General features: G+C 48.4%; 1 protein-coding gene across 1 annotated transcript in view; it reads left to right on the top strand.

Annotated features, from left to right (window-relative positions):
* LOC140349299 (solute carrier family 23 member 1) overlaps positions 1-21,606 on the top strand; it is a 115,401-nt gene that overhangs the window by 63,367 nt on the left and 30,428 nt on the right. The window contains exons 7-10 of the mRNA XM_072435581.1: positions 8,331-8,448; positions 12,706-12,862; positions 17,700-17,953; positions 21,202-21,366. Coding sequence (XP_072291682.1) covers positions 8,331-8,448; positions 12,706-12,862; positions 17,700-17,953; positions 21,202-21,366 — 694 coding nt within the window. The remainder of the gene's footprint in view (positions 1-8,330; positions 8,449-12,705; positions 12,863-17,699; positions 17,954-21,201; positions 21,367-21,606) is intronic.

Raw genomic sequence — 21,606 nt, 5'->3', positions numbered from 1 at the left:
ATTGTATTTTATTATTTTATATTTTATTATTTTATATTGGATCAAACTATGAAAACTTTGATCGATCCATTAAATGAAAAAAATAAATAAAAATGGATTAGTAGTTTTGTTGTTAGAGCATTAGAGCAACAAGGATACATTTACAATTCATTACCGTGTTTTCTGGAGTATAAGTCGCAACCAAAAAATCAAATCAAATCAAATCAAATCAAATCAAATCAAATCAATTTATTTTTGTAAGGCCCAAAATCACAACAACAGTTGCCTCTGAGGGCCACAGGGAGAAATGAATCAACAATGTCTGTGGTGGCGATGAAGTCAGACAATGTCTGTGGTGGCGAGGGACGATGTCCCAGGGTCCTCTGTCCTTAGACTCTCCTTCTCGGCCAGGAAAAACTACAAAAAAACCTCTTTGGGAAAAAAGCGTAGAAACCTGGAGGAGTTCCAAAGAAGGAGAGATCCGACTCTCACAGACGGACACGAGGGAGACTGGAGCTGGACCCACTTTTCAGGCAGATGAGGGACCGTCTGAGGCGAACTGGACCCACTCTTCAGGCAGAAGAGGGACCGTCTGAGTCGAGCTGGACCCACTCTTCAGGCAGAAGAGGGACCGTCTGAGTCGAGCTGGACCCACTCTTCAGGCAGATGAGGGACCGTCTGAGTCGAGCTGGACCCACTCTTCAGGCAGATGAGGGACCGTCTGAGTCGAGCTGGACCCACTCTTCAGGCAGAAGAGGGACCGTCGGAGGCGAGCTGGACCCACTCTTCAGGCAGACGAGGGACCGTCGGAGGCGAGCTGGACCCACTCTTCAGGCAGATGAGGGACCGACTGAGGCGAACTGGAGCCACTCTTCAGGCAGATGAGGGACCGTCCACACAGGGCAGGGACCACTTCACCAGGGGAGGGGCATCTGGGTCCACAGGTCCTCAGGAGTGAGAGAAAGAAAAGAAGGCGGTGAACAGTTTGCAAGTGGAATCAAAAAATAAATATTGTTTGATAGCATAAGTAGTCAGAAGAAGAAGAGGATAGTGCTCAAGCTGTCATACTTCCCCCAGCATAGTTACTCCTAGGGCAGCGTAGCTGAAGCTGTGGGTTTATCTTTCTGTTCCTAACTACTCTGACCATAAGCGATTTCGAAGAGGAACGTTTTAAGCCTGGACTTAAATGAAGAGACTGTGTCAGCGTATTTAACATGGGTCGGGAGCTGATTCCATAACACAGGAGCTTGGTAGCTAAACGCTCTACCTCCTACAGTACTTTTAGAGACTCTTGGCACCACCAGAAGGCCAGCATTCTGAGAGCGAAGAGCTCTGTTTGGATGATATGGTTCTATAGCATCTTTGAGGTAGGATGGGGCCATGTCATTTATGGCTTTGTAGGTCAAGAGTAGAATTTTGAATTTGATTCTAGACTCGACGGGGAGCCAGTGAAGAGACTTCAGCACCGGTGTAATGTGCTCTCTTCTTTTTGTTCCTGTTAGTAATCTTGCTGCTGCATTTTGAACCAGTTGAAAGCTTTTTATGGAGCTTTTAGGACACGCTGCAAGCAGGGAGTTACAGTAGTCTAATCTAGTCGTTACAAATGCATGGATAAGTTTTTCAGCATCACTTTTAGGCAGGATTCTTCTGATTTTGGCGATGTTGCGCAAATGGAAATAGGCTGTTTTACAAGCTTGATATATATGAGCTTTAAATGAGAGCTCCTGGTCAAATAAGACTCCAAGGTTTCTTACAGTAGAACTGGAGGCTACACTGACATTGTCCAGTGTGACTATCTGCTCAGATAGAGAGTCTCGTAGATGCTTAGGGCCAAGCACAATGACCTCGTTTTTTTCAGGGTTAAGAAGCAGGTAGTTTAGTGTCATCCAGGTTTTTATCTCCTTCACACAAGTACTAAGTCTGTCTACTTGATCGCTCTGATCAGGTTTCATTGATAAATACAGCTGAGTGTCGTCTGCATAGCAGTGGAAGTTAATGCCATGCTTTCTGATAATGTTGCCTAATGGTAGCATATAAAGAGTAAACAGAATTGGACCGAGTACCGAACCCTGTGGCACACCGTAAATTACTTTAGAGCTTGGTGAGGAGCTCTGGTTTACATTAACAAATTGGAACCTATCAGATAGATAGGATTTAAACCAGCTGAGGGCTGTTCCTCCAACACCTACATCACATTCTAACCTCTGCAGTAGAATGTTGTGGTCGATGGTGTCAAACGCTGCGCTGAGGTCCAACAGGACCAGGATTGAGACCAGTCCATCGTCAGCGGCTAATAACAAATCATTTGTGACTTTAACTAGTGCAGTTTCAGTGCTGTGGTGGGCTCTGAACCCTGACTGGAAAACTTCAAATAAGTTATTGTCCTGCAGGTGGCGACAAAGCTGTTTTACTACAACTTTTTCAAGGATTTTAGAGACGAAGGGAAGATTTGAAATAGGTCTGTAGTTTACCAATAGGTCGGGATCTAGATTAGGCTTTTTCAGAAGAGGTTTAATGACTGCATGTTTGAAGGACTGTGGAACATAGCCACTTTCGAGTGAAGTATTTATTATATTAAGAATAGGGTCTATAATTAGGGGGAGAATGTCTTTGAGGAGTCTGCTTGGAATGGGGTCTAGGACACAAGTTGAGCTTTTAGAGGACATAATGGCTGAAGTTATCTCTGCTTGATCAACAGCTGTGAACCTTTCTAGGTTTACAGGTGGATTTATATGGGACGTTAGATTTACAGCTTGGGCTAGTTCAGGGCGAATAGCGGGGGTAATTTCATCTAATTTATCTCTGATTGTTTTTATTTTATTATTAAAAAATAGGAGGAAATCATCAGAGCTAAGTGTAGCTGGGATTGAGGGCTCTACTGCACTGTGACAGTTTGTTAGCCTAGCTACAGTGCTGAAAAGGAATTTAGTGTTACTTTTGTTGACTTCTATTAGATTTGAATAAAATCTGGTTTGGGCCTTACGCAGAGCCTGCTTATAGGACAGCAGGCAACTTTTCCATGCTTTTAGGGATTCTTCGGTGTGAGAGCGACGAAATAATCCCTCTAACTTTCTAACTCTTTGTTTATGTGAACGCAGTTCTTGGTTGTACCATGGGGAGGCGCGCTTTGGCCTAATGACCTTCTGTTTTAACGGCGCTACAACGTCAAGAGCAGACTTCAGAGAATTCATGGTCAAGTCGACACATTGATCACTTAAACTGGGACTAAAGCTGTTCTCAGCAGGATCACATGACATGATCACATGACATGATCACATGACATGTCACTGAATATTGGCTCTATTATTTCTTTGAATTTTGAGATAGATTTTTCAGATATTGTCCTTTTCATTATAACTTTATTTTGTGGGACTGGATGATCTTTAAGAATAAACTGAAAGGTAATTAGGAAATGATCTGACAATATAGGGTTTTGAGGGAGGACACTGAGGTCACTAATCTCTGTTCCATACGTTAGGACAAGATCCAGAGTGTTCTTGTGAGTGTGAGTCGGTTTATTTACATTCTGAGTGAAACCAATGCTGTCTAACAAGGCGCTGAAGGCATTACTGAGAGCGTCATCACTCATGTTCACGTGGATATTAAAGTCTCCAACTATAACTATTTTATCCCAGGCTAACACTAAGTTTGATATAAAGTCAGAAAACTCTGTTAAAAACTCTGAATAGGGACCAGGAGGTCGGTAGATAACTATGAACAAAACTCCTTTTTGGTTTTTCATATTTGGACATGTGATTGACAGCATAAGGCTTTCAAATGAGTGAAATGCATTGTTAGTTTTAGGGCTCATGAGTAGGCTTGAGTGTGAGATCACTGCCACACCACCACCTCGGCCTGTGCTCCTGGCAGTCTGAAAGTTAACATGGCTGGGTGGGGTTAACATGGGTGGGTGGGGTTTACATGGGTGGGTGGGGTTTACATGGGTGGGTGGGGTTTACATGGGTGGGTGGGGTGGACTCATTTAGTCTGACGTAGTCGTCTTGTTGAAGCCATGTTTCAGTTAGAGCTAGAAGATCTATGTTATAGTCACTAATTAATTCATTAACTAAGAGCGATTTGGAGGAAATTGCTCTAATGTTTAGCAGTCCACATTTTACGTGTTTATTCATTTGTGTATTTGTGTCATTTGTGATTGTTATTTTCCTTAAGTTATTTGGTCTGACGCCTGAAATATTTTTTCTGAGATGTGACTTTTTGGCATTATTTGTACGAGGGACACGAGGGACACGAGGGACACGAGGGACACGAGGGACACGAGGGACACACACAGTCTCTATCTGTCTTGAATCTGAACACTTCACATGTAACAGAACGGGCGAGAGTTCAGCGACAGAGGAGCGTCTTGAACTGCTGCTCTGCACCTGGGGCTCATCCCTAGATGGTCACTTAACACGACTAAGACTATCGGTCAAATTCCGAACTAATCGGGATGTACCCTCCGAAGTCGGATGGATGCCATCCCTGCGTATGAGCCCGGGCTTTCCCCAAAACGCACTCCAGTTATCAATAAAGACAACGTTGTTTTGAGGGCACCATCTGGATAACCAGCTGTTGAATGCTGAGAGACGGCTGTACAATTCAGCATTGATCCGATTGGGCAGGGGACCAGAAAATATTACAGTGTCTGACATCGACTTCGCTAGGTCACACACCGCGGCTACTTGAACTTTGAGCACCTCTGATTGTCTCCGCCGGGCGTCGTTACCGCCTGCGTGAACCACGACTCGCCGGAAACGGGTCCTACTCCGCTTTAAGATCCTAAGGTTTCCTTCGATGTCACCCATTCTGGCCCCCGGGTAACACCTAACGCTAGCAGCTGGCAGCTTCACGTCTCTAACAATAGAACTCCCGATTACAAGAGTTTCTCTCGTGTGTTCAGCGGGCGTGTGATCGCTGAGGGGAGAAAACCTATTATAGACGTGAAGCTCACGGCGCTCTGAGGTTCGGCGTTTAGCGCCTTGTCCCCTCCGAACTGTCACAAAATGGTCCCTATTCTGTTCCTGGTCTAATCCCGGCTGCACGGGAGACGCTGAGGGGCTGAGCTCGGCCTTACTGCTACTGCTACTGCTAATGCTAATGCTACGCCCTGCAGCGCGGTCCGGTAGCCCTCGCGCTAAAACCGAACTATAACTGGACTTAAGCTCCTCTAAACAGCGGATCCGCGCTTCTAACTCCGTAACCCTGGCCTCCAAAACTACCACTACACTGCACTTCACGCACCTATCATCAGAGAAGGAGCCAGGGTTCTGACTCGACATATGACAGCTCAAACAGGTAAAATGCATAATAGAGAAGAAAAAAACATATATAAGTCGCACTGGAGTATAAGTCGCACCAGCCAAAAAATGCATAATAGAGAAGAAAAAAACATATATAAGTCGCACTGGAGTATAAGTCGCACCAGCCAAAAAATGCATAATAGAGAAGAAAAAAACATGTATAAGTCGCGCTGGAGTATAAGTCGCACCAGCCAGAAAATGCATAATAGAGAAGAAAAAAACATTTATAAGTCGCGCTGGAGTATAAGTCGCACCAGCCAAAAAATGCACAATAGAGACGAAAGAAAAATATATAAGTCGTACTGGAGTATAAGTCGCACCAGCCAAAAAATGCATAATAGAGAAGAAAAAAACATGTATAAGTCGCACTGGAGTATAAGTCGCACCAGCCAAAAAATGCATAATAGAGAATAAAAAAAACATATATAAGTCGCACTGGAGTATAAGTCGCACCAGCCAAAAAATGCATAATAGAGAAGAAAAAAACATATATAAGTCGCACTGGAGTATAAGTCGCACCAGCCAAAAAATGCACAATAGAGAAGAAAAAAACATATATAAGTCGCACTGGAGTACAAGTCGCACCAGCCAAAAAATGCATAATAGAGAAGAAAAAAACATATATAAGTCGCACTGGAGTATAAGTCGCACCAGCCAAAAAATGCACAATAGAGAAGAAAAAAACATATATAAGTCGCACTGGAGTATAAGTCGCACCAGCCAGAAAATGCATAATAGAGAAGAAAAAAAACATATATAAGTCGCACTGGAGTATAAGTCGCACCAGCCAAAAAATGCACAATAGAGAAGAAAAAAACATATATAAGTCGCACTGGAGTACAAGTCGCACCAGCCAAAAAATGCATAATAGAGAAGAAAAAAACATATATAAGTCGCACTGGAGTATAAGTCGCACCAGCCAAAAAATGCACAATAGAGAAGAAAAAAACATATATAAGTCGCACTGGAGTATGAAATGCAGTTGCAAGTGTGAAAATAACAAATAATATCACATATAAGTCGCTCCGGAGTATAAGTATATAAGTATAAATATTAGTATAAGTAGCACCCCGGCTAAAACTATGAAAAAAGGTGCTACTTATAGTCCAGAAAATACGGTACTTGAATATCGTATTTTGATGATTATAATTGTGATGTGAAATATAAAGACTCCAAAAAAAACACTGAACCAGACCAGCCAAAGAAAAGCGCCTCTCGTCTCTGTCTTGAAGCCGTTAGTCTCTGTAGTTATTCCTTTGATTGACGATGCATTTAAAAAGCCTCAAAGTGCAATCGAAATAACTGTTTGACAAGTAGTAAAACACTCAGGAGTTTCAGCAGATGTAACGTTTCAGTGAAAGCGGCTCCATAAATCGTGCGGCGTGGCCCCGGTGCGTTCGAGCGCTCGCGCTGCCGTCCGACTTCGCTAAATCTGCCCCGGTTTTAAATCCTGTCGGTTTTTGGCCTCGTTTCACGCTCCGTGGGACGTTCTCAGCTGCACAGCCGGAGGAGACGTGTTCACAGCTGGACCTGCCATGTTTAAGTCATCAGGTTCTGGAGACAGGCTTTTTACCCATAATCCCTCTCAGCAGGAAGTGGTGTAAAAGTGTCGAAAGCACGGAGCGCCCGCTGAGTGTGGAGCCGCGTTAAGTTTAGAGTCCTGCGGTCGTTATGGAGACGACCTGACCTCATGAGAACGTCTGAAGTTCATCTGCAACTTTCTGTAGGAACTATTTTGTTCATGGACCGGCCTCCTGCTGCTGCCAGAGTCAGGACTAAACATGGACCGGCCTCCTGCTGGTGCCAGAGTCAGGACTAAACATGGACCGGCCTCCTGCTGGTGCCAGAGTCAGGACTAAACATGGACCGGCCTCCTGCTGCTGCCAGAGTCAGGACTAAACATGGACCGGCCTCCTGCTGGTGCCAGAGTCAGGACTGAACATGGACCGGCCTCCTGCTGGTGCCACAGTCAGGACTAAACATGGACCGGCCTCCTGCTGGTGCTAGAGTCAGGACTGAACATGGACCGGCCTCCTGCTGGTGCCAGAGTCAGGACTAAACATGGGCCAGCCTCCTGCTGGTGCCAGAGTCAGGACTAAACATGGACCTGCCTCCTGCTGGTGCCAGAGTCAGGACTGAACATGGACCGGCCTCCTGCTGGTGCCACAGTCAGGACTAAACATGGACCGGCCTCCTGCTGGTGCTAGAGTCAGGACTGAACATGGAGCGGCCTCCTGCTGGTGCCAGAGTCAGGACTAAACATCGACCGGCCTCCTGCTGGTGCCAGAGTCAGGACTAAACATGGACCGGCCTCCTGCTGGTGCCAGAGTCAGGACTAAACATGGACCGGCCTCCTGCTGGTGCCAGAGTCAGGACTAAACATGGACCGGCCTCCTGCTGGTGCCAGAGTCAGGACTAAACATGGACCGGCCTCCTGCTGGTGCCAGAGTCAGGACTAAACATGGACCGGCCTCCTGCTGGTGCCAGAGTCAGGACTAAACATGGACCGGCCTCCTGCTGGTGCCAGAGTCAGGACTAAACATGGACCGGCCTCCTGCTGGTGCCAGAGTCAGGACTAAACATGGATCGGCCTCCTGCTGGTGCCAGTCAGGACTAAACTCCCCCTCCCTCTCTCCCCCTCTCCCCCTCCCCCCTCTCTCTCTCTCTCCCTCGCTCCCTCTCTCCCTCGCTCCCTCTCTCCCCCTCTCTCCCTCTCTCCCTCGCTCCCTCTCTCCCTCTCTCCCCCTCCCCCTCTCTCCCTCTCTCCCTCGCTCCCTCTCTCCCTCGCTCCCTCTCTCCCCCTCTCTCCCTCTCTCCCTCGCTCCCTCTCTCCCTCTCTCCCCCTCCCCCTCTCTCCCTCTCTCCCTCTCTCCCCCTCCCCCTCTCTCCCTCTCTACCTCGCTCCCTCTCTCCCTCGCTCCCTCTCTCCCCCTCTCTCCCTCTCTCCCTCGCTCCCTCTCTCCCTCTCTCCCCCTCCCCCTCTCTCCCTCTCTCCCTCGCTCCCTCTCTCCCTCGCTCCCTCTCTCCCCCTCTGTCTCTCTCTCTCTGCAGGACGGTGTGTCTTATCCTTCTCTTCTCTCAGTACTTGAGTAAAGTGGACGTGCCCATGATCACCTACAAGGACAAGAAGTGGAAGGTGTTTCAATATCCGCTCTTCAAGTTATTCTCTGTGAGTCACTGCACACGACGCCACCTACAGGACGTCAGAGGGACTGTGTCATGTGACCTGTTGTGTTTGTTGTGTCATGTGACCTGTTGTGTTTGTGTCATGTGACCTGTTGTGTTTGTGTCATGTGACCTGTTGTGTTTGTGTCATGTGACCTGTTGTGTTTGTGTGTCATGTGACCTGTTGTGTTTGTTGTGTCATGTGACCTGTTGTGTTTGTGTCATGTGACCTGTTGTGTTTGTGTCATGTGACCTGTTGTGTTTGTGTCATGTGACCTGTTGTGTTTGTGTGTCATGTGACCTGTTGTGTTTGTGTGTCATGTGACCTGTTGTGTTTGTGTCATGTGACCTGTTGTGTTTGTGTGTCATGTGACCTGTTGTGTTTGTGTGTCATGTGACCTGTTGTGTTTGTGTGTCATGTGACCTGTTGTGTTTGTGTGTCATGTGACCTGTTGTGTTTGTGTCATGTGACCTGTTGTGTTTGTGTGTCATGTGACCTGTTGTGTTTGTGTGTCATGTGACCTGTTGTGTTTGTGTCATGTGACCTGTTGTGTTTGTGTGTCATGTGACCTGTTGTGTTTGTGTGTCATGTGACCTGTTGTGTTTGTGTCATGTGACCTGTTGTGTTTGTGTGTCATGTGACCTGTTGTGTTTGTGTGTCATGTGACCTGTTGTGTTTGTGTGTCATGTGACCTGTTGTGTTTGTGTGTCATGTGACCTGTTGTGTTTGTGTGTCATGTGACCTGTTGTGTTTGTGTGTCATGTGACCTGTTGTGTTTGTGTGTCATGTGACCTGTTGTGTTTGTGTGTCATGTGACCTGTTGTGTTTGTGTGTCATGTGACCTGTTGTGTTTGTGTGTCATGTGACCTGTTGTGTTTGTTTGTCATGTGACCTGTTGTGTTTGTTGTGTTTGTTTGTCATGTGACCTGTTGTGTTTGTTTGTCATGTGACCTGTTGTGTTTGTTGTGTTTGTTTGTCATGTGACCTGTTGTGTTTGTTTGTCATGTGACCTGTTGTGTTTGTGTCATGTGACCTGTTGTGTTTGTGTGTCATGTGACCTGTTGTGTTTGTGTGTCATGTGACCTGTTGTGTTTGTGTGTCATGTGACCTGTTGTGTTTGTGTATCATGTGACCTGTTGTGTTTGTGTCATGTGACCTGTTGTGTTTGTGTCATGTGACCTGTTGTGTTTGTGTGTCATGTGACCTGTTGTGTTTGTGTGTCATGTGACCTGTTGTGTTTGTTTGTCATGTGACCTGTTGTGTTTGTGTGTCATGTGACCTGTTGTGTTTGTGTGTCATGTGACCTGTTGTGTTTGTGTCATGTGACCTGTTGTGTTTGTGTCATGTGACCTGTTGTGTTTTTGTGTCATGTGACCTGTTGTGTTTGTGTCATGTGACCTGTTGTGTTTGTGTCATGTGACCTGTTGTGTTTGTGTGTCATGTGACCTGTTGTGTTTGTTTGTCATGTGACCTGTTTTGTTTGTGTGTCATGTGACCTGTTGTGTTTGTGTGTCATGTGACCTGTTGTGTTTGTGTGTCATGTGACCTGTTGTGTTTGTGTGTCATGTGACCTGTTGTGTTTGTGTGTCATGTGACCTGTTGTGTTTGTGTGTCATGTGACCTGTTGTGTTTGTTTGTCATGTGACCTGTTGTGTTTGTTGTGTTTGTTTGTCATGTGACCTGTTGTGTTTGTTTGTCATGTGACCTGTTGTGTTTGTGTCATGTGACCTGTTGTGTTTGTGTGTCATGTGACCTGTTGTGTTTGTGTGTCATGTGACCTGTTGTGTTTGTGTGTCATGTGACCTGTTGTGTTTGTGTATCATGTGACCTGTTGTGTTTGTGTCATGTGACCTGTTGTGTTTGTGTCATGTGACCTGTTGTGTTTGTGTGTCATGTGACCTGTTGTGTTTGTGTGTCATGTGACCTGTTGTGTTTGTTTGTCATGTGACCTGTTGTGTTTGTGTGTCATGTGACCTGTTGTGTTTGTGTGTCATGTGACCTGTTGTGTTTGTGTCATGTGACCTGTTGTGTTTGTGTCATGTGACCTGTTGTGTTTGTGTGTCATGTGACCTGTTGTGTTTGTGTGTCATGTGACCTGTTGTGTTTGTGTCATGTGACCTGTTGTGTTTGTGTCATGTGACCTGTTGTGTTTGTGTGTCATGTGACCTGTTGTGTTTGTGTCATGTGACCTGTTGTGTTTGTGTCATGTGACCTGTTGTGTTTGTGTGTCATGTGACCTGTTGTGTTTGTTTGTCATGTGACCTGTTGTGTTTGTGTGTCATGTGACCTGTTGTGTTTGTGTGTCATGTGACCTGTTGTGTTTGTGTGTCATGTGACCTGTTGTGTTTGTGTGTCATGTGACCTGTTGTGTTTGTGTCATGTGACCTGTTGTGTTTGTGTCATGTGACCTGTTGTGTTTGTGTCATGTGACCTGTTGTGTTTGTGTGTCATGTGACCTGTTGTGTTTGTGTCATGTGACCTGTTGTGTTTGTGTGTCATGTGACCTGTTGTGTTTGTGTCATGTGACCTGTTGTGTTTGTGTCATGTGACCTGTTGTGTTTGTGTGTCATGTGACCTGTTGTGTTTGTTTGTCATGTGACCTGTTGTGTTTGTGTGTCATGTGACCTGTTGTGTTTGTGTGTCATGTGACCTGTTGTGTTTGTGTGTCATGTGACCTGTTGTGTTTGTGTCATGTGACCTGTTGTGTTTGTGTCATGTGACCTGTTGTGTTTGTGTGTCATGTGACCTGTTGTGTTTGTGTGTCATGTGACCTGTTGTGTTTGTGTGTCATGTGACCTGTTGTGTTTGTTTGTCATGTGACCTGTTGTGTTTGTTGTGTTTGTTTGTCATGTGACCTGTTGTGTTTGTTTGTCATGTGACCTGTTGTGTTTGTTGTGTTTGTTTGTCATGTGACCTGTTGTGTTTGTTGTGTTTGTTTGTCATGTGACCTGTTGTGTTTGTTTGTCATGTGACCTGTTGTGTTTGTGTCATGTGACCTGTTGTGTTTGTGTGTCATGTGACCTGTTGTGTTTGTGTGTCATGTGACCTGTTGTGTTTGTGTGTCATGTGACCTGTTGTGTTTGTGTGTCATGTGACCTGTTGTGTTTGTTTGTCATGTGACCTGTTGTGTTTGTTGTGTTTGTTTGTCATGTGACCTGTTGTGTTTGTTTGTCATGTGACCTGTTGTGTTTGTTGTGTTTGTTTGTCATGTGACCTGTTGTGTTTGTTTGTCATGTGACCTGTTGTGTTTGTTGTTTGTTTGTCATGTGACCTGTTGTGTTTGTTTGTCATGTGACCTGTTGTTGTTGTTGTTTGTTTGTCATGTGACCTGTTGTGTTTGTTGTGTTTGTTTGTCATGTGACCTGTTGTGTTTGTTGTGTTTGTTTGTCATGTGACCTGTTGTGTTTGTTTGTCATGTGACCTGTTGTGTTTGTTGTGTTTGTTTGTCATGTGACCTGTTGTGTTTGTTGTGTTTGTTTGTCATGTGACCTGTTGTGTTTGTTGTGTTTGTTTGTCATGTGACCTGTTGTGTTTGTTGTGTTTGTTTGTCATGTGACCTGTTGTGTTTGTTTGTCATGTGACCTGTTGCGTTTGTTGTGTTTGTTTGTCATGTGACCTGTTGTGTTTGTTTGTCATGTGACCTGTTGTTGTTGTTGTTTGTTTGTCATGTGACCTGTTGTTGTTGTTGTTTGTTTGTCATGTGACCTGTTGTGTTTGTTGTGTTTGTTTGTCATGTGACCTGTTGTGTTTGTTTGTCATGTGACCTGTTGCGTTTGTTGTGTTTGTTTGTCATGTGACCTGTTGTGTTTGTTTGTCATGTGACCTGTTGTTGTTGTTGTTGTTGTTTGTTTGTCATGTGACCTGTTGTTGTTGTTGTTTGTTTGTCATGTGACCTGTTGCGTTTGTTGTGTTTGTTTGTCATGTGACCTGTTGTGTTTGTTTGTCATGTGACCTGTTGCGTTTGTTGTGTTTGTTTGTCATGTGACCTGTTGTGTTTGTTTGTCATGTGACCTGTTGTTGTTGTTGTTTGTTTGTCATGTGACCTGTTGTTGTTGTTGTTTGTTTGTCATGTGACCTGTTGCGTTTGTTGTGTTTGTTTGTCATGTGACCTGTTGTGTTTGTTTGTCATGTGACCTGTTGTTGTTGTTGTTTGTTTGTCATGTGACCTGTTGTGTTTGTTGTGTTTGTTTGTCATGTGACCTGTTGTGTTTGTTTGTCATGTGACCTGTTGTTGTTGTTGTTGTTTGTCTCCCCCTGCAGGCGCTCTTTGGCATGTGCGGTGCCTGGCTCCTGTGTTTCCTCCTGACGGTGTTCGAGGTGCTCCCGTCCAAACCGGCGGAGTACGGTTACTCTGCTCGCACCGATATCAGCCTCGACGCCGTGGCCAACTCGCCCTGGTTCCACGTGCCGTATCCAGGTTTGTCCTGAACGTCCAATCGTCTTTGAAGACGGGACATTTTGTAAAGAAGGAAAAAAATCACATCCTTCTTTGAACAGAGATCATGGTCTGAGAATCAGCCTTCTGTTTACAGCAGCTTCCTCAGACCAAGGCATTCAGAGGAGAGTAGGATAGAAGAGCCCACACTGTATCCAAGGAAACAAGGAAACAAGGGATGGAAGTCCAAACATCTCTATCTCCATGGTGACCATGACCATGAACCATTTGTCAACAAATGTAGTCCTGGAACACAAACGCTTTGACTCGTTTGAAGTCTGAATATCCATGAGTTTCAGTCGTGTGACTCATGTGTCCTCGTCATTTTGAAGACCGAACCTGCTCGCCAAGGGCCCATCTCAGCTCTCTGAAGCCAAGCAGGGCCCTAAGCCGGGCCCTAAGCAGGGCCCTAAGCAGGGCCTAGGGCCCTCAACCAAAATCATGTAATGTTCTGTATTTTGGTGCATTATAGATGAAATATTATTCGCAAGTCATTACTTAGATTATTCTGAGGGTCTCTAAATGTCCCCCTCCCTCCCACCCTCTTTTAATCATTGTAAATATTCGAGTTGATCTCTTAGATGGGGGTCTCGAGGCCTGGGAGATCCATTCCTGTACATTTGTGTCATTCATGTTTCTCGCCTGCCAAGAAACTCTTCCTTGCCAGTGAACTCTTTATTGCCGCAACTTAAATATCATCCAAAAATGGGGGAAACGGGGGAAACGGGGGAAGTAAGTCAGAGACAGGAAGTAACGCCGTCTCACATTTCAAACACAAAGGCAGAAGATCAGCTCTAAATGCGGCGCTCGAGTGTCTCTCTTTGACTCAAAGGGACAGAGGTATATGAGGGAACCCGGGGGACCATCGGGGAACGAGCGGCAGCTGTGGAGAGCGGAAAAACCAGAGCGCTGGCGAAAAGACGGAGCGGATTGACGGGCGGGAGAACGGAACCGGACTGAGGATTGAACAAAAGGGTGAGAGGCCGAACTGTGGACAACGTGTTCGACGAGCAACGAGTGAACGGCGAGTCGAGGAACAACGTTTCGAGCGGCCGGACACGGTCTTGTTCATCGTCAGTGAACGGAATCCCCCAAAATGAGGAACTTTCTTTAGCGCGAAAGTGCAACATGACACAAGGAACTAACGATCGTGCAACAATTCAGAAATGTGAGAATTGCGAGGCCTCTTGTAAATCTGTCACGGGAGAACGCCGGCTTTCACGTGAGCGAAGTGCAATGAGCGAAGTGACGAGAGACGTTTGTCATTTGTCTGCGAGGTGCTAACCCCTGAGGCGAAACGCTCGACCCGCCAAGTACTCGGGATCTATAGAGATGTAAGGCCTTCTGGCACTCCCCTACTCACACCGTCACGTTGAGTGTGTTTTATTGGCCTTTAAACTCGAGACACGGCGGCAAACGAGTCCAATCTTATTCGTCTCATTTTAAATACTGTCCCAGTCCCGTCCTCGCTCGGTTCAGTTGGCGTCCTCAGTTTGGTGTTGGTCTCTTCTTTACCTGCTGCCGGACCGATGCTCCAAACTGATCCACGTAATCTATCGATCTGGATGCGTTTCGATGCCCAAATACAACGTTCTGGATGGTTCTCTGCCCCGCCCCAAATGTCGCATCACAATCCAACTCAAATTCCTGGCGAAACGAGTCTGACGAGGAAGTGAATTGAAAAAAGACGCCACTAAATCCAAAGACACGCGTGGGATATCACAGGAAGCATTTTACACCCCGCCCACGCCCGACCCGACCCGCGGGCGTCACTCGCCCCTAAGTGAAGTGGCCGAAGGAAGCATTTTACACCCCGCCCACGCCCGACCCGACCCGACCCGCTTGCATCACTCGTCCTGAAGTGAAGTGGCCGAAGGAACCATTTTACACCCCTCCCACGCCCACGCCCGACCCATGGGCATCACTCGTCCTGAATTGAAGTGGCCGAAGGAAGCATTTTACACCCCTCCCACGCCCACGCCCGACCCGCGGGCATCACTCGTCCTGAAATGAAGTGGCCGAAGGAAGCATTTTACACCCCTCCCACCCCCACGCCCGACCCGCGGGCATCACTCGTCCTGAAGTGAAGTGGCCGAAGGAAGCATTTTACACCCCGTCCACGCCCGACCCGACCCGCGGGCATCACTCGTCCTGAAGCGAAGTGGCCGAACATCAGCAGTGCTTAGTTCATCTCAGTTGGATTCCGGAGCATTAGGACACTCGACATGTGACAATGATGGACCATAGGCTTGACTCTGACCCCCCAAACCCTGAGGTCAGTTTGGAGTCCGAGGTAGAAAACCACCGTTGCACTCACAGCGTCTCGCCTCTCGGTTGCTCTGGCTGCGGCTCTTGTTTTCACGAAAGTAACGTAAAGTAAAGTAAAGTAAAGTAAAGTAAAGCCCGGAGGAGGCACGGGGACGACGAGCTGTCCCACTTAAGCACAGAGAAGGAGTCCTAAGTTGTCCTCACTAATGACTCTTCAATGGGAACACGTTTTTTTGGTACTCAGTGCTGCCGCCGCTGGTGGAGTCGGTCCTAACGTTACAGACGTCAGAACACTACCGACCCACTACAATCTACAGATATAACACGGCCCCTCGAACACTACCGACCCACTACAGTCTACAGATATAACACGGCCCCTCGAACATTACCGACCCACTACAGTCTACAGATATAACACGGCCCCTCGAACACTACCGACCCACTACAGTCTACAGACATAACACGGCCCCTCGAACATTACCGACCCACTACAGTCTACAGATATAACACGGCCCCTCGAACACTACTGACCCACTACAGTCTACAGACATAACACGGCCCCTCGAACACTACCGACCCACTACAGTCTACGGACATAACATGGCCCCTCGAACACTACCGACCCACTACAGTCTACAGACATAACACGGCCCTTCGAACACTACCGACCCACTACAGTCTACAGATATAACACGGCCCCTCGAACACTACCGACCCACTACAGTCTACAGACATAACACGGCCCCTCGAACACTACCGACCCACTACAGTCTACAGATATAACACGGCCCCTCGAACACTACCGACCCACTACAGTCTACAGACATAACACGGCCCCTCGAACACTACCGACCCACTACAGTCTACAGACATAACACGGCCCCTCGAACACTACCGACCCACTACAGTCTACAGACATAACACGGCCCCTCGAACACTACCGACCCACTACAGTCTACAGACATAACACGGCCCCTCGAACACTACCGACCCACTACAGTCTACAGACATAACACGGCCCCTCGAACACTACCGACCCACTACAGTCTACAGACATAACACGGTCCCTCGAACACTACCGACCCACTACAGTCTACAGACATAACACGGCCCCTCGAACACTACCGACCCACTACAGTCTACAGACATAACACGGCCCCTCGAACACTACCGACCCACTACAGTCTACAGACATAACACGGCCCCTCGAACACTACCGACCCACTACAGTCTACAGATATAACACGGTCCCTCGAACACTACCGACCCACTACAGTCTACAGACATAACACGGTCCCTCGAACACTACCGACCCACTACAGTCTACAGACATAACACGGCCCCTCGAACACTACCGACCCACTACAGTCTACAGACATAACACGGCCCCTCGAACACTACCGACCAACTACAGTCTACAGACATAACACGGCCCCTCGAACACTACCGACCCACTACAGTCTACAGACATAACACGGCCCCTCGAACACTACCGACCCACTACAGTCTACAGACATAACACGGTCCCTCGAACACTACCGACCCACTACAGTCTACAGACATAACACGGCCCCTCGAACACTACCGACCCACTACAGTCTACAGACATAACACGACCCCTCGAACACTACCGACCCACTACAGTCTACAGACATAACACGGCCCCTCGAACACTACCGACCCACTACAGTCTACAGATATAACACGGCCCCTCGAACACTACCGACCCACTACAGTCTACAGACATAACACGGTCCCTCGAACACTACCGACCCACTACAGTCTACAGACATAACACGGCCCCTCGAACACTACCGACCCACTACAGTCTACAGACATAACACGGCCCCTCGAACACTACCGACCCACTACAGTCTACAGACATAACACGGCCCCTCTAACCCTGCATTGGACCGACCGTTTGTGTTGCGTTTATTTTTCCTTTCTTTCTGTCCCGCGCGCTCTTGCCATTTTATCTTTTTAGATGGGCGTTTTTAAAGTGCAGTTACAGATAATACTCAAGTTTGTAGTTGGAAAAACCACATTGAAAAACATGTGGTGCGTCCTTTTGTTTCACTTTTTATTGTGGAGCTGAAGGTTTAGGGAATTTGAATTTATACCGTCATAAAAGGGAGAAGAGCGGTCCCGAGTTGCACGCCGTCGTGGCCTCGGGTATTTGTTTATGCTCTGTTGTCCTCTGCCAGCCTCCACCTCACAGCCGTTAAGCACCTGATCACCGGCTCTGTTTGGACCAGTGGCGTCCAAACTATGGCCCGCGAGCCAAATTGCGGACGTAGTTTCTCCCGCACACATGGTCAGGACACGACACGTCTCAACTCTAAATGGTATATTGGGGTCATTAGACATTCCTCTGTGGTGTCTTGTCTTTAGGATCTATTGATGGTCCTACACGGGGGGGGGGGTTTGAGGAGGCTATCGTAAACAGAAGGTAGCTTGTTTGTTGTTGTTTTGGTTGTATCTTAATCCACCATCCCAGTTCAATCAAGAATCACCCAAGGACGTCCTTAACCCGCCGCGTGTTCTCCGGCAGGTCAGTGGGGTTTGCCGACCGTCAGCGTCTCCTCCGTCCTGGGCATGATGGCGGGGGTCCTGGCCTCCACCATGGAGTCCATCGGGGACTATTTCGCCTGCGCCCGGCTCTCCGGCGCCCCGCCGCCGCCCACGCACGCCATCAACCGGGGCATCGCCGTGGAGGGCATCGGCTGCATCATGGCGGCGCTGTGGGGCACGGGCAACGGCACCACCTCCTACAGCCAGAACATCGCGGCGCTGGGCATCACCAAGGTAACGGGGCGGGGGGCATTTTGGGCCCGGGGGTGGTGTTTTGAGGCCCCCGCGCCAACGCCGTTCGAAAACACAGCCGCGTCCTCTCTGAGCCTCACAAAAACGGTTTAGGACGTGAAAGGCAGAGATCCGGACGTCTCCTGCGCCGTTTTCACCTTCATGTGCAACGTCCTTTCCCAAACCGTCTGCGGCCGTGGGCGGGTGTCGTGTAGTTATCGTCGCTGTCCCCGTGGAGGCGTTCGTCCTTTGCATTTGACCCATCTCTCCATCAGAGTTACACCTGTCGGGAGCAGTGCAGCACTCTGGGACCAGGTCCAGGTCTTCAGCTAGTCTTGGTCTGGACTTGACTTGTTGACCTTTGTGTGAGACGCACTGCATAGTATTGAACCCGCACAACGTGAACAGTCTGAAATAGTATTCACACGCCCGATTGTGTTTCAAGTTCCTACTTAAGCAAAAGGTGTGACCGAGGTTGGCGTGTTCAAACATCTCTAACTCTGTACTAAATGATTTTCGAGCGCCAGGATGATTGAGTCAGTCCCACACGTGAGTCAAAGCACCTTCATGTCGTGACTCATAGATGTTGCTGTGACTGGATCGTGTTTTCCCCACACGAGCTCGTGAATCACCACGACGACGGCATGCTGCGCTCGTGAATGTGCCAAAAACACCTTTAAAGGCCGTTAAAAGTATTGATACTGAAACAAGTATCGCCAGGATCTGATTTCAGAGATTGTGTTGTAGCACAGGCCAAACCTCAGAGACACGGGAGCCAGAAGGTGCTCGGGTCGAGTCCCAGGGGCCTTTCTTTGGCCTTTCCCTGATTTGGCCTTGGTATGGTCTTGTTCTAGTCCAGGTTTAGTCCAGGTTTAGTCCAGGTTTAGTCCAGGTTTAGTCCAGGTTTAGTGCAGGTTTGGTCCAGGTTTGGTCCAGGTTTAGTGCAGGTTTGGTCCAGGTTTAGTCCAGGTTTAGTGCAGGTTTAGTCCAGGTTTAGTCCAGGTTTAGTGCAGGTTTAGTCCAGGTTTAGTCCAGGTTTAGTCCAGGTTTAGTCCAGGTTTGGTCCAGGTTTGGTCCAGGTTTAGTCCAGGTTTAGTCCAGGTTTAGTCCAGGTTTAGTGCAGGTTTGGTCCAGGTTTCGTCCAGGTTTAGTCCAGGTTTAGTCCAGGTTTAGTCCAGGTTTAGTCCAGGTTTAGTCCAGGTTTAGTCCAGGTTTAGTCCAGGTTTAGACCAGGTTTAGTCCAGGTTTAGTGCAGGTTTAGTCCAGGTTTAGACCAGGTTTAGTCCAGGTTTAGTCCAGGTTTAGTCCAGGTTTAGTCCAGGTTTAGTCCAGGTTTAGTCCAGGTTTAGTCCAGGTATAGTCCAGGTTTAATGCAGGTTTAATCTAGGTTTAGTCCAGGTTTAGTCCAGGTTTAGACCAGGTTTAGTCCAGGTTTAGTCCAGGTTTAGTCCAGGTTTAGTCCAGGTTTAGTCCAGGTATAGTCCAGGTTTAATGCAGGTTTAATCTAGGTTTAGTCCAGGTTTAGTCCAGGTTTAGACCAGGTTTAGTCCAGGTTTAGTCCAGGTTTAGTCCAGGTTTAGTCCAGGTTTAGACCAGGTTTAGTCCAGGTTTAGTCCAGGTTTAGTGCAGGTTTAGTCCAGGTTTAGTCCAGGTTTAGTCCAGGTTTAGTCCAGGTTTAGTCCAGGTTTAGTCCAGGTTTAGACCAGGTTTAGTCCAGGTTTAGTCCAGGTTTAGTGCAGGTTTGGTCCAGGTTTAGTCCAGGTTTAGACCAGGTTTAGTCCAGGTTTAGTCCAGGTTTAGACCAGGTTTAGTGCAGGTTTAGTGCAGGTTTAGTCCAGGTTTAGTCCAGGTTTAGTGCAGGTTTAGTCCAGGTTTAGTGCAGGTTTAGTGCAGGTTTAGTCCAGGTTTAATCTAGGTTTTGTCCAGGTTTAGACCTGGTTTAGACCAGTTTTGATATTGGGTCGGACCCGGGTCAGACCTGGGTTAGTCCTGGGTCAGACCTGGGTCTAGTCTAGTCCTAGTTTAATCCTGGTTCAGTTTTGGATCGGCTTTTGGTCCATCATTTCTCACAACCATCTGTAGTTATTGTAATGTATAAACTCAGTGTTGGGGAGATTCTATGGCGTGCACCTCCGTCCCAGAGGCCCCGGCCCCCGAGAGCCTCGAGTGGAACAGGGCCCCCTGAGAGCCTCGAGTGGAACAGGGCCCCCGAGAGCCTCGAGTGGAACAGGGCCCCCTGAGAGCCTCGAGTGGAACAGGGCCCCCGAGAGCCTCGAGTGGAACAGGGCCCTTGAGAGCCTCAAGTGGAACAGGGCCCCCTGAAAGCCTCGAGTGGAACAGGGCCCCCTGAGAGCCTCGAGTGGAACAGGGCCCCCGAGAGCCTCGAGTGGAACAGGGCCCCTGAGAGCCTCAAGTGGAACAGGGCCCCCTGAAAGCCTCGAGTGGAACAGGGCCCCCTGAGAGCCTCGAGTGGAACAGGGCCCCCTGAGAGCCTCGAGTGGAACAGGGCCCCCTGAGAGCCTCGAGTGGAACAGGGCCCCCGAGAGCCTCCAGTGGAACAGGGCCCCCGAGAGCCTCGAGTGGAACAGGGCCCCCGAGAGCCTCGAGTGGAACAGGGCCCCCTGAGAGCCTCGAGTGGAACAGGGCCCCCTGAGAGCCTCGAGTGGAACAGGGCCCCCTGAGAGCCTCGAGTGGAACAGGGCCCCCGAGAGCCTCCAGTGGAACAGGGCCCCCGAGAGCCTCGAGTGGAACAGGGCCCCCGAGAGCCTCGAGTGGAACAGGGCCCCCGAGAGCCTCGAGTGGAACAGGGCCCCCGAGAGCCTCGAGTGGAACAGGGCCCCCGAGAGCCTCGAGTGGAACAGTCCTGTCCCGCCTGCTAAAGTCTAAAATGTACTTCATAAAAAAAAAAAAAAAAGCAATGCAAGAATCATGAGAGTATAAAACGGCCCAAAAGAAGCTTTAACTCTAACGTTTATCCGTTCCATCGTCTGAAGAAGATTTAGGCCAAAGACACAGTTCACTTAAAGCTTTGAGCCAAATACACTGGAAGATTTGTGACGTTGCACCATGCGACCTCTGCGCTGATCCAGCCGTAAAGTGGGGAAATGTTGCCTTTTTCCCCCGTTCTTTCTTTTCGCCGTCAAACCACCGCGTTAGTGTCAGTGCGGTCGTGTCCTGCGGCTCACCCATCACACGCGGCCCGTTAACGAGCCTCGGCGGACGCTAACGATACCTTCCCTCCCTCTGCGCAGGTCGGCAGCCGCTTGGTCCTGCAGGCGAGCGGAATCCTTATGATCATTCTGGGAATCTTTGGAAAGTTCGGCGCGTTTTTTATCACCATCCCGGACCCCGTGATCGGAGGCATGTTTCTGGTCATGTTCGGGATGATCGCCGCCGTGGGAATATCGAACCTGCAGGTACTTTTATGTCCCGGCAACACCCGAGCCCGCGACACCCGAGCCCGCGCACCTGCTCCGGGGTCGTTGGCGCGCCGCTTGTTCTGTATCACCGAAGAATGTATTAGAGAGTGAGATATACGGCGACTCAGCGTCCAGTGAACGTGTCCTGAGAAGATCCTACTGTAGGAAGCAGAAGGAGGTCACGATGACTCGGGCTCGACACCGGCAGAGTCGTCGGCCTCAGGGAAAGTGGATCTG

The sequence above is a fragment of the Eucyclogobius newberryi genome, unplaced genomic scaffold (assembly GCF_026437365.1).
Source record: "Eucyclogobius newberryi isolate DKJ021-1_F unplaced genomic scaffold, fEucNew1.0.hap1 SCAF_7, whole genome shotgun sequence".
In the NCBI taxonomy this organism is placed as follows: domain Eukaryota; kingdom Metazoa; phylum Chordata; class Actinopteri; order Gobiiformes; family Gobiidae; genus Eucyclogobius; species Eucyclogobius newberryi.
Note: the sequence above shows the minus strand (reverse complement) of the source record. Positions and strands in the feature narration are given on the sequence as shown.